At 41.6% G+C, this 13,209-nt stretch overlaps 1 protein-coding gene across 3 annotated transcripts in view; it reads right to left on the reverse strand.

Annotated features, from left to right (window-relative positions):
- Window positions 1-227: 227 nt before the first annotated feature.
- Window positions 228-13,209, reverse strand: part of PIWIL4 (piwi like RNA-mediated gene silencing 4) — a 45,145-nt gene continuing 32,163 nt past the window's right edge. For 2 of the 3 annotated variants that reach the window (XM_042906439.1, XM_042906438.1), the window contains exons 14-20: window positions 10,111-10,311; window positions 8,822-8,925; window positions 5,419-5,489; window positions 3,890-4,043; window positions 1,997-2,122; window positions 1,738-1,885; window positions 228-772 (exon numbers count right to left, since the gene is read on the reverse strand). In XM_042906439.1, the coding sequence (XP_042762373.1) occupies window positions 656-772; window positions 1,738-1,885; window positions 1,997-2,122; window positions 3,890-4,043; window positions 5,419-5,489; window positions 8,822-8,925; window positions 10,111-10,311 (921 nt within the window). In that variant the 3' untranslated portion in view covers window positions 228-655. The remainder of the gene's footprint in view (window positions 773-1,737; window positions 1,886-1,996; window positions 2,123-3,889; window positions 4,044-5,418; window positions 5,490-8,821; window positions 8,926-10,110; window positions 10,312-13,209) is intronic. The other variant, XM_042906440.1, reaches the window with a different exon arrangement.

A 13,209-nucleotide genomic window follows, 5' to 3' on the forward strand; every position in this document is an offset into this window, starting at 1 on the left:
GTATGGGCTAAATGGGTAAGGGGCACTAAGGAATCTACTCCTGAAATCACTGTTTCACTATATGCTAACTAATTTGTATGTGAATTTTAAAAAATAAAAAATAAAATAAAAAAAAAATAATCATTCAAAGAGTGACGGCAATGTAGTTTAGCGTGTAAGAGCCTTTTCTGGAAATGACGAGGTTTGCATGTAATTTCAATTGAAATTCAAATAACAATAAACATATATGCGATGCTCTGAATTTCCTTTATTTTCAAATAACCGTTTAAACCACTCTATAAAACATTCCATAACTTTAAGGAAACTTGTGCAAAACTTAGGGTGGGAATCAGACCCCATTTCCCTATCATCAAAACATCATGCAAACACTTCTTTTCTCAGAGGATGTTTAGCTTCGTGGAATTACTTACAGATGATGGTACATTTTAATTCCATGTACCATAATGAGAATTTCCACGAAGCATAAAACTCTTTAAAACAATATACATTTCTTTTGAACCGTTTCAGATGAAGCTGTGTTGGGTGCTTTTTCAGGAAGTTGAAACTAAGCTCAATCTCCTTTCCTGAGGCACAGCCTCACACTTACGGCAGATTTGCACAAAATACACCAATGACTTCTCAGATTGCTCATCTCGGGTGCCCACAGTTCACGTCATCACAGGTAGAAGAGAGAGTTGGCTAGTTCCAAACTGGGTTCTTTATGAATGCTCTGTGCCACCAGAAAGGTCAGCTTGTGCGCATACTGACAAGGCGCTGGGATACTGATTAAGCCCTGAGGAGAAAACATACTGGTAGCAGTTAAGAGGATAACTTGTTCTCCAAAGTAATACATTTTCCTGAGTTTTATCCCCTACTAGTTACATATGATAGAATGCATTTGTGAGTACACAGTGACTAAACTCAACCAAGGGTAACCTCATCCATGGGGAACACAAGCTCGCTGGGCAAGAGGGGATGGAGGCCCAGTCTGCCTTCATGAAGCTGAGCACTGGGTGCCATCACACCTAGCGCTAATCTAAGTTTCCCATGACTTGATGCTCCAAGGGGCTCAGAGCAAATCTTGGCCTTGGACTTCGAGAGTAGCTCCTGGCTTCACGCACAGGAACACAGGACAGACGAGCCCGTTACCTTCCCATGAGACAGCGTCTGAGTTGGTTTTAACTTCCTCAACTGTAACTTGGAAATAACAATACCCTGATTTCCTCCCAGGCTCGCATAAGACAATGCATAGACTATGGGGCCGCTGGGTGGCTCACTCAGTTGAGCGTCCGACTTCGGCTCAAGTTATGATCTCATGGTTCAAGAGTTCGAGCCCCACATTGGGCTCTGTTCTGACAGCTTAGAGTCCAGAGCCTGCTTCAGATTGTGTGTCTCCCTCTTTCTGCCCCTCCCCCTGCTTACACTCTCTTTCTCTCTCTCTCTCTCTCAAAAATAAATGTTAAAAATTTTTTTAATTTAAAAAAAGATAATGCATAGAATGAAGTCCTCCAGAAATTGTAAATACTAATGTTACAAATAATAATGATGATAATGATGATGTTAACAGTTATTGCTACTTGATTTCTATGACAGACCGTGTTTCTCTCAAGGACTCATTCATTCATTCATTCATTCATTCATTCACTCTTTCCTCCTTTGTGAAGTCAGGACACAGGGATACAAACGTGAATTGGGTGACAGTTCCTGGGTGGGAACCCTGAGAGTCAGTACCCACACAAGTACACAGCTGTCACTCACCGGCCAGTTGTAGTACAGGTGACACAGTTTGAACGTAAGTCTCTGCATGTGGTCGGGCTTCAAGCCATTGTCATCATAGATGACATTATAGTAGGTGGGATTAACAGTTCCCCGACAGGCAGCCTGACTGATTAGGTAGAAGTCATACCTGAGGGGGAAAACGGAATGAACATGAGAAAGAAGGCAAACAGAATAAGGCCTCACTTGAAGAACACAAGGAAAACGTTTCATTAAGAACAGATTTGCTAACGGCACTTGCCAGTCAGGACGCGTCGCTTCTGAGTCCACCACGGTGCCAAGTGGCGGGTTCTGCAGGGATCGGTTCATTTCCATGCAGAATCGCAGCGTGCACTTCTTCCTGACCACAATCACGGACAGTTTGGAGCTTGGAACCAGAAAGGCAAAAGGAAAGATGCAGAGAACTAAAACCAAGCTTACAGCTTACCTAATGACCTTTATTTGGTAATTTCTAAATGGAATAAATAAATAAATTCATTCATTAGAAGAACACTGCAAAAATGAAGAAAATAAAAATTATCCCCTCCCTCAGAGGTGCATACAGTTTTTTTTATTTTTTAAAAGCTTATTTATTTTGGGGGGCGGGGGGAGAGGGAGAGAGAGAGAGAACCCACAAACCGTGAGATTATGACCTGGGCTGAAATCAAGAGTCAGACTCAACCGACTGAGACACCCAGGTGCCCCCCCCCATATAGTTTTTAAAATTAGAGACTGTCCGTCCTTGTTGCAAAAGTTTGGTGTGTCCAGTCACTTGGCTGGTTTGTATCATTTGAAGGGGACAGGGAGGAACAGTTAATAGGGCAACGAACTTCAAGTCACATTTCTAAAGGAGGGCTTTCCAGAATATTCCACAGAGACAAGATTTCTTTTTCCATTAGCAATAGTGTCCCTATTTCACTTTCACTCTTCCTCTCAATTTCTGAATAGCAAAGAGACCCGCAAGTTCTCTCATTCCTCAGATCATCACTTCTGAACCCTGCAAGACACACACCTGGGGGGATGGATGGACAGACCAAATGTACATTTGTGCCAAATGTTGAATGATCAAATATTAAAGTCAGGATTTAGTAAAGCCAGGTCAAATCCATTTACTGGCCATAATTCCCAAAGGAACTTTTGGGAGGCAAAGATTGAAGTGAAATTTCACTTTCAAGCAGTTTAATTATCTTAAAAATATATTATTGGTTTTCAGTATTGAAACTTTCAAAAGCTGATGTTATACTGCAACAAAACTCCTTAGCACCGTCAGCTGCTAAATTCACTCCTGCTAGCCCAAAATTGCATACTTGTGATTCTGCGCAGTCACCTGAGGTCAGTGGGAGGGAGATAGGGTTGGCTGTTAGGGTTTGGACTCAGGGGAAGATGACACTGCCCCCCAAGCCACCGTGCTCTCCCTCCACTCTGACAGTCACTGGTGAGGTCAAGGCTCATTCCCCCTGTGGCCTGTGGCTACAACTTCGGTTGATGGTGGTGATGACAGTCACACCTGACGGATGAATGCTGTGCCCTGCTTGGAACAGGATGCCTTCCGAATATTTTAGGAAGCCCATTTAAGATTATCATCCTCCCCGAATTGCCACTTCTAATATTCTTCTTGCACCCGCCACCTGACGTACTCACCGAGGAAAATGTACTGCAACACTGAATCAAGAAACGTGGCAAGGGAGATGAGGGCGGTCTGACTTCCATCTGCAGCGCAGCCTGCACTGCCCTCACACTCCTTTCAGCACCTCCATCGACCTCCACCTGTACACCAGGGCCTGCATGGCAGGGACTTTAGCCCCTGGTGTGGATTTGGGCCTCGAATTGGAAACCACCGCTTGTTTAATCCCGCGGCATAGCAATATGTATGAAGTGTCTTCACCCTCGTGCTGAGTCTCAGTGTCAGCTGCTCTGGGGGACACTTGCCTTCTTCCGGGGGCCCCCACCCAGGCTCATGCCACCCTATTCACAGAGGACCATCTCAACCACCCTCCAGTCTAGGGGAAACCCGTCCGTCCAGCTGTACTCACATGATGCAGACAAGAGCAAAGCTCGCCCGCATGAAAACAAGGTGCTGGCGTGCAGTAATCTGAATAGCTATGATAAAATGTGCCCTGGTTGCAAGTGTGGGGAAAAAAACGTAACTCAATACCTGGTGTTTGCACTCGCTTCTGTCACACTGCTCAGCAGCTGTGGAACTTCGTATTCAATCAGTGTTTTTAGCTGACCGTCCCCTACCCCATTCCGGTACACAATTATCCGTGCCGGCAAGCCATGGTTGTGCTTGTACCATTTGTTGAGTGCTCCTGCAGAATTTGTTGTCAGGAAGAAAAGAATGACTTGTCCAATGCCAACAAAGAACAAAATTCCCATGTAGTTCAATGTTTTAAGTTCATTATTTCCGACCACTGTAATATAGGGTAATACCTAATTTGAGTCATGACTGCACTAATATAAAAATGGATAACTTTAGGGCTAACATCTGGCATCTGCTATTTGAGGAATCATACTGGTTTCTGTGGCAAAACATACTCTTAAACTTAACATATCCCTTTAGTAAAATTTTAATATTTAAGCAATAAATTAAGTCGTGCAAAAGATTAATTCCCAAAACCAAATTAATACTAATTTAGTTTCTTCAACTCTTCACATGCTATCAATGGATACAGACTGGATAATTTCATGTCATTTTCGTCTCCAATAAGCATAATTATGAAAACATAAGGAAAGGACGTGGCTGATCTTCTGGAAGCATCTCTTACCATGGACTCACCCAATTTGATTCTAAGTTGCACTAACAATATGAACTCTGAAAACATTTCTACCCACTCCAACTAGAAATTGCCTAAAGAGCAGAGACCAGACAGTAACTCCTACTCAACAGAAACTTTTCACAACTACTTGAAAAAAAGAACCAAGTTTTGAAGTGAGGGCAAAGTAATATAATAATTGTTTTCATGTATATACTGTGCAACTGTTTTAGAAGAGTTCATTGTCCCAGAAATCCATTTGCGTTCAATAGAAGATGATCATATCTGTAAGGCCGTAACCAACACATATCAGCAAATTCAATTTTTTGGGAAAAAATACTTACACCCCTTTCCCAAACTTATAGATGGGAAAATGCGGATCAGGAGACGGAGTGAATCACACAAGAAGTACTACAGGGAGTGGCAAAGCCAGATCCTGGCCAGGACTGGGCAGGGGACGGGAGCCCCAGATATCTGTTCCCACTGTACCCCCACTGTGAATAGGCTCCCCTCCTTGTCTGCCTTCTTCCCCATCTTCTCCTGCGATGCCAGCCCTCATCTGCCAGCATTCCTATCCCCACCCCACAGGCTTCTGTCCTATTTCTAGACCTCACAGCACTCTGTCATAATCCCTGTCTCTCCAGGTAGATTCCTTTGGCCTTCACACTGCTTGCCAGAGCCACCAGCAGCTACAAACTCCCCTGCCTCTTAGAGGCTTTCTGTTTATCATACACAGATGACAAATGCAAATTCTACAGCATCTGTTAGCGTGGATCAGGATACAGCTTTGGGAATCTCCATCTGGGTGATGGTTGACTCAGGCAGGCTTTGGGGAGTCTGCTTCCACCATCTGGTCTGCTATAGGCACGCGGACTCTGGGGCCTGAAGGAATAGCGCTTGGGGCCCACCGCCACTGCTATACTTTTAGTACCGGTCATGAAAACTTTTAAGCAATCTGCAACATCGGTCGCCGTTCTCTGAAGGATACACCGAGAGAACCACCTAAAGCAAGAAAAGAAAAGAAAAGAATGTCCAACTTCAAAATGTCTACCATAAACGCATTAGAATTAAATGAAGAAACAGAAAACAACCTAAGTGTCCATCAGCGGAAGAATGGGTGAAGAAAATGTGATGCTTCAGATGGCTATTAGACACATGAAGGGATGCTCAACATCACTCATCAGCAGGGAAATACAAATCAAAACCACACTGAGATGTTACCTCACACCTGTCAGAATGGCTAACATTAACAACTCAGGAAACACAGATGTTGGCAAGGATGCGGAGAAAGGGAAACACTTTTCCACTTTTGGTGGGAATGCAAACCAGTGCAGCCACTCTGGAAAACAGTGTGGAGGTTCCACAAAAAATTAAAAATAGAATTACCCTACGACCCAGCAATTGCACTACTAGGTATTTGTTCAAAGGATGCAAAAATGTTGATTCAAAGGGGCACAAGCACCCCAATGTTTATAGCAGTGCTATCCACAATAGCCAAAGTATGGAAAGAGCCCAAATGCCCATCAACTGACGAATGGATAAAGAAGATGTAGCATATATACACAACGGAATACTATTCAGTGATGAAAAAGAATGAAATCTTGCCATTTGCAACAATGTGGATGGAACTAGAGTGTATTATGCTACACAAAATAAGTCAGAAAAAGACAGGTATCATATGATTTCACTCTTATGTGGAATCTGAGAAACACAACAAATGAACATACAATGTTGTATGTCATTACAGCTCAATCAAAATAAAAAGAACTAGACATTATGAGCAAATTTAATGTTCATGAGCCTATATATGTTATACGATCATAACTATATTAAAAACCTCCCCTCCTCAAAAGAAATTTATCGACAAGAGAAACTAAAGCATAGTGCTGACATCAGACACGCTTGGGTTCAAATCTTGGTTGGCATACTCATCAGCCATGTGACTTTGCTACGTCAACCTAAGTCTCAGTTTCCTCATCTGTACCAAGGAAACACACAAGATGGTAAGGTAGTTACTACCTCACAAGGTTGTTATAAAAATTAAATTAGATAATATATATAAAGTACTTAGCACAAGATAAGCAATCATAAATAGAAACACTATGTTATTATTATAAAGGAATTTATTAGTTTACCAAATTTACTTTCAAAATATTCAAAACTAGAGTGTATTATGCTAAGCAAAATAAGTCAGTCAGAGAAAGACAGGTATCATATAATTTCACTCATACGTGGAATTTAAGAAACAAAACAGCATAGGGGAAGGGAAGAAAAAATAAAATAAGAAACAGAGAGGAAGGCAAACCATAAGGGACAAATACAGAGAATAAACTGAGGGTTGCTGGAGGGGAGATGGGAGGGGGATGGGCTAAGTGGGTGATTAAGAAGGGCACTTGTTGGGATGAGCACTGGGCGGTATATGTAAGTCTTGAATCACTGACACAAATGCCACACTGTATTTTAACTAAAATTTAAATTAATTGATTAAAATTAAATAAATAAATGGAATCACATGGTAAAAAAACAAAAAACAACAACAAATAAACAAAAAAATATTCAAAGATTTCTCAAGCATAAAGTTCCACTTCCATAGGAGAGGCTTTTGGACTTGAAATCTGAACATGATTAACTTATTTAAATTTCAGAAGAAGTTCTATTGTTAAAGACATTAAGTAAACAAAAGTACTTGCAAAATGAAGATGACTTTGTGTAAGTGTGCATCAACATTATTATATATGCCAATAATGACACAATTAGGAATGTGGCTAACAAACTGGAAGTCCTTTTCCTGCTTGATTAACACATTAATGTGTCACATTAAGTGACACATGGAACAGGGATCTCACACAACCTGGAATGAAGTCACAGGCACACTGCTACTTATCCTATTTCTCACCAGCCCAAATATATACCTGACCACAGGCTTAATGGAGTAAATCAAATAACCTAAGTCCAGGAATAAAATATGGTGCAAACAGTTCCTATAGCCTCAAAACACATTGCTTAGTTACATGTAATGAAACAATTCTAGGAACTACAATTAAATAGATACTATGAGTCAGTATTTAATGCATTATCCCCAAACCTGCTTATGTTTTCAGCAGCTGTGTGAACAACTACATCAACTGCCTTCAAGTGTTAATAACAACAAGCATGTATTGAGCATCTGCTATGGGAGGCTATGTTTTAAGCATTTTATCTTATGTAACTTCCATAAATACCCTATGAAATAGGCATCATCTGGGAACGCAAGCTGGTGCAGCCACTCTGGAAAACAGTATGGAGCTTCCTCAAAAAACTAAAAATAGAACTACCCTACGACCCAGCAATTACACTACTAGGCATTTATCCACGGGATACAGGTGTGCTGTTTCCAAGGGCCACACGCACCCCCATGTTTATAGCAGCACTATCAACAACAGCCAAAGTATGAAAAGGGCCCAAATGTCCATCGATGGACGAACGGACAAAGAAGATGTGGTATATATATACAGTGGAGTATTACTCGGCAATCAGAAAGAATGCAATCTTGCCATTTGCAACTATGTGGATGGAACTGGAGGGTATTATGCTAAGTGAAATTAGTCAGTCAGAGAAAGACAAAAATCATATAACTTCACTCATATGGGACTTTAAGAGACAAAACAGATGGACATAAGGGAAGAGAAACAAAAATAATAAAAACAGGGAAGGGAACAAAAGAGAAGAGACTCATAAATATGGAGAACAAACAGAGGGTTACTGGAGGGGTTGTGGGAAGGGGGTATGGGATAAATGGGAAAGGGGCACTAAGGAATCTACTCCTGAAAAATCATTGTTGTGCTGTATTCTAAATAATTTGGATGTAAATTTTAAAAAATTTAAAAAAAAAGAAATAGGCATCATCTTCATGCCCATTTTACATGAGACCACAGCTAGGTCACGGCAACATTAAATAGCCAGATGTCATACACAGAATAAGTGGCAGATCAGGACACAGAAGCAAGCAATCAGATTCCAAAGCTTGTTGCTGGATATAAGTTCCTAGTACAGTACCTAATACAGTGCACATGTACAGAAAATAAGTACATGAAACTTTCTATCATCCATCGTTTGAGGAAGCTGCCTGGCATACGAGTATTAGCTTGTCCTAATGTGTGTATAAACATAGTTTTTTCATAAGGCTACATATTATCTTAATATTATCAATCACACTTTATATGTAAGTATAATTTATGACTAAAATGTTCATATTTTTCAAATGAGGGAAGAATACAAACTGTTTCCTGCTGCATGGTTTTTAGTTAAACCGCAAACTATAATTATGGAATATGTTGAGGTAATTGTAAAAGTACCTGGTGATTCCGGGGTTAATGCTGGCCACAAATCCAACCACCACCATTCCCTTGCTGACTTCATCTTTATAGGCATCGATACCGACCACCATCAGGGACTTTAACTGTAAAAGTAAATTTTTCATGATTTAATAAAATGGGACATTATTTCCCCAAATGATGACTTCATATGAAGTTTTGAAAAAAACTGTCCCTGGTTATTAAATTAAGTTAAGCTATATGCCAGGGAGATCAAGGTCCAGATGAAGCAGATCATTAAAACAGAAACCAAAGAGACTTGAAGATGGAGGGATGGGGTGGGGTGGGGGGCTTGATGGCTCAGTTGATTGAGTATCCAACTCCTGGTTTCAGCTCAGGTCATGATCTCATAGTTCATAGGTCTGAGCCTCCTGTTGGGCTCTGTGCTGACAGTACAGAGCCTGCCTGGGATTCTCTGTCTCCCTCTCTCTCTGTCCCTCTCCCTCTAGCTCTGTCTCTCTCTCAAAATAAAGAAATCTACTTAAAAAAAAAAAGAAGATGAAGGGATGAATACGGTACCTAATTTGCTTAAGAGACTCACTGGAGTGCAAAATAGCTACCATCCTTTGTGGAGGTGGACAAGTGCCCTTAGTGTGGCTCAAGAGATTCTGGGAAAGTGATCAGTCATTTATCCCTGGCTTCTGGGCTGGTGGGATCTGAAGAGGAAGTCCACTCCCTATTGTTCAGATGTCTAAGGGATCCTAGTTGCCACTGGCCATGAGCCTCCAGGGAGGCAGCTGGGGCTCAGCGCACACATCCTGGTTATGGAAATGGAAGGGAATGGATGACATCCCCTCATTTCTCACCCCCTCACTTCCTCCCCCAGTGGACATGGATTTTCTTAGTTCCCACCACAGTTCAAAATCATAGCTCTGCCGGTTCCCCAAGCTGTGGGGAGGCCCCCATCCAGGGTGCAGGGCTACTCTGAGAGCTAGTGCGCTGCAAAGAGTAGGTAAAAGTAGAGGCCAGAGGGCACAGATTTTACGTGGCAGCGGGAAGCTCCAGATCAAGCCACCCCGCAAGGCTGTGCCAACCTAGATTCTCTTTCATGAAACATTCTGTTATCAGCTTACTCAAAGCTCCTGGGGAACAGGAGCCTCACCTCACCTTCTGGACGGTGTCTTGTGTCATGCCACAACCCAGAGCGGACAAATAACAAACCCACCACACAAAACAAATACCTCTGGAATCATGTGAAAATGTCTCGTACTCTGATTTCATTTTTAAATTAATAAATGGACTGATTACTAAAAGACTGACAGACTGCTCACAGGGATCTCCACAGCCCACAGTTCGCCTCCGAGTTTACAGGCCATTTGCATGGCAATCTTGGTGGCGACACTCATCATCATCCCCTGTTTATTCAAGGTCCGAGTGAGCACACACTGGCTGGGCACTGGGCAGAAGGAGTTCAAATAGTTTTTAATGGTATCATAGTAGTTCTTCTGATTAGAAGGTAGAATACACATTACCTAAAAGGAAAAAAAAAGAAGAGAAAAAAGTCAATTTACTTATGTTTAGAAGTAGCTTTAAAATAAAGTAGCTTTTAAGTAGCTTTAAAAAAAATGATCAGCATGGAGCTTATTTGGGATTCTCTGTCTCTGTTTCTCTCTCTCTGCCCCTCCCCAACTCTCTCTAAATGAATAAACAAATAAGAATTTAAAAAAAATGAACACATGGGTTCTCTAAACATCTTGCCTCCAAGTTCCCAAGAAACAAATATTAAAATGCCTACAGTTGTGTTAAATGGCCTTTAACCACTGACAATCCCATTTGAAATGCCTTTTTATCAGCCATCGGCTCTGCAGTCCCGCTCCAAAGCCCCCCAACCCCCCACCCGCTGGCTTTCCCTTCCTCCTAGCTCTTCTGATTTGATTGTTAGGCTCCTCAAATTCCCTCCTAACCTAGGTGTTACTCCAGCTCCCTCCCACCCCGTTGGCTTTTCCTGTGGCTCTCCAACCCTCATCCCACCATCCCTCTCCCATCCTTGCCCACAGATAGGCCAAGTGCAGGATTAGCTTACAGGGTGGTCTCCTTCCCAGCAGGTACTAGACAACCAAAATAAAAGAAACCAACCATAATTGTTTTGTTTACTGTGACCTGAGAATAAGGCTATGGCGGGGTGGGGGGGTGGGGGGGGGGGATAAGGAGAAGGAAGCTTCAGGTCCTCAGGTATTTTTAAATTCCACCCATCTCTGCCAGCACCTCTGTTTCTTAGCAGGTGTTTCCCTCGGAAGGGCTTCTCCTGGCCTGTTTCCATCACCTTTCCACCCTTTATTCTCTACCTTCAACACCTACCAAATTATACAAAAAAACAGGCACTGTCATGACCAGCAGAGAACAAATAGATTTTTCACCTATAGATCTGTTCAAAATCATAATGTGAAGGGCCAAAATTACTTACACTTAAGTACGTAAAATAGGGAAATGTATCTTAGGGGGTCTTCCTGCTTTCCATCCTACGAATTTGGAGCCAAGCAAGGTAGGCATCAGACCAAGGCAGTGGTTGAACAGGGATGGGGGCCGAAAGAAGGTGGGAGACAAGTGAGACTGGTTGCTTACAAGGGGACAAGGATGTGAAGTGATAAGTGGAGGGTAACAGGGGCCACACTCCCCTTATCAGAGAAGGGAGGTACAAATATGGCAATGGAGAATGTTTTCCTGTGGTGTTGGGACTGGAACTGGAAGTGTGAACACGTTTTCAATATATACATAGACAGACATGGTAGTAACATAGATGTAAGGGTGTATGCATATACAGCTAAACCTTGAGCAACACAGGTTTAAACCATGCAAGTCCACTTATAGGCAGATTTTTCAATAAACATAATACAGTACTGTAAATGTATTTCCTCTTCCTTATGATTTTCTTAATAACATTGTGTTTTCTCTAGCTTACTTTTGTGTGAGAGTACAGTATATAGTACATAAAATACAAAAATATGTGTTAATTGACTATGTTATAAGGCTTCCAGTCAACAATAGGTTATTAGGAGTTAAGTTTTGTGGGAGTCAAAAGTCACATGGGGATTTTGGATTATGCAGGGAGTCTGCACTCCTAACCCCCACATTGTTCAAGGATCAGCAGTGTTTGAGTATACGTATGTAGACACACGCATACACAATATTCCTAGCTTTGCCCATTGAGAAAGTCTGGGGGCAGTGACACCCCATTACCAAATAAGCACACCCAGCTGCCCAGATTTTGATTTTTTTAAATGCTTATTTTTGAGAGAGAGAGAGAGCGTGAGTGGGGAAGGAGCACAGAGAGGGACACACAGAACTTGAAGCAGGCTCCAGCCTCCATGATGTTAGCACAGAGGTCAAAGCAGGGCTCAAACTCACAAACTGAGAGATCATGACCTAAGCTATAGTCAGATACTTAACCAACTGAGCCACCCAGGCACCCCCCAGATTTTGATTTCTGAATACTGTTCTCTACCAAAAGTAATCATGGCTCATTGGAGAAATACCTAATTCCAGAGCCAGGCAGCAAAATTTCAAAATTAACCTGAAATACCTTATTGTGCCAGATGGTAAGGAAGTGTCCCCCAAACAATGGGGACATGTCAAAAAGTCACGGAAGCCAACCTGAATGAGTCTCCAATCAACAAAATCGCGAACAATTTGGGCATCAAAGTAAATAATATTGGTAACAGACTATAAGCTGGTAAATAAAACAGGAAACCATGAATCCATAACTGATAAAAATAAATGAACAAAGAAATGGGGAGAAGAGAAAGTTCTTCCTTATAACATAAGGCTACCCACTAAATGTAGAAGGCATACAAAGCTGCATACTAATTAAGTTAATAAACACATACATAAATAAAATAGTAATAATAACAAAAGACAAGAATTATCAATGGATTCTAAAACTAGAGGTAAAAGTTTGATCAGAAACAGGAGATTTACATAGTCTCAAAGTGTCTCCCTGCAAAACACCAGACCAAAAACACCTGCTTCACAAAGAAAGGAGTAAATGTACAGTGGAGAAACCTGGCAGATACCTTAATTAATGGAGTACCTCCTGGTAGGATGCATTAAGAACACAGAATCATTGCTGTAATAATCCCGCCAAAAGTACATAATCAGAATTTAATTATAAGGAAACATCAGACAAACCCAAATTGAGGGATATTATATAAAGCAATTCATCTATACCCTTCAAAATTGGAAAGTCATCGAAAACTAGGGAACTGTTCCAGACTGAAGGAGAGTCTTAAAGAGACAGGACAACTAAATGCAATGCATTAGATCCTTTCACTGGAGAAGACATTTTGGGGACTAATGGAGAAATGTGAATGGGAGTCTGTGGATTAGCTGGTCTTACTGTTTCTTGATTTGGATGGTTGTCCTATGGTTCTGTA

Source organism: Panthera leo, chromosome D1 (assembly GCF_018350215.1).
Source record: "Panthera leo isolate Ple1 chromosome D1, P.leo_Ple1_pat1.1, whole genome shotgun sequence".
NCBI lineage: Eukaryota > Metazoa > Chordata > Mammalia > Carnivora > Felidae > Panthera > Panthera leo.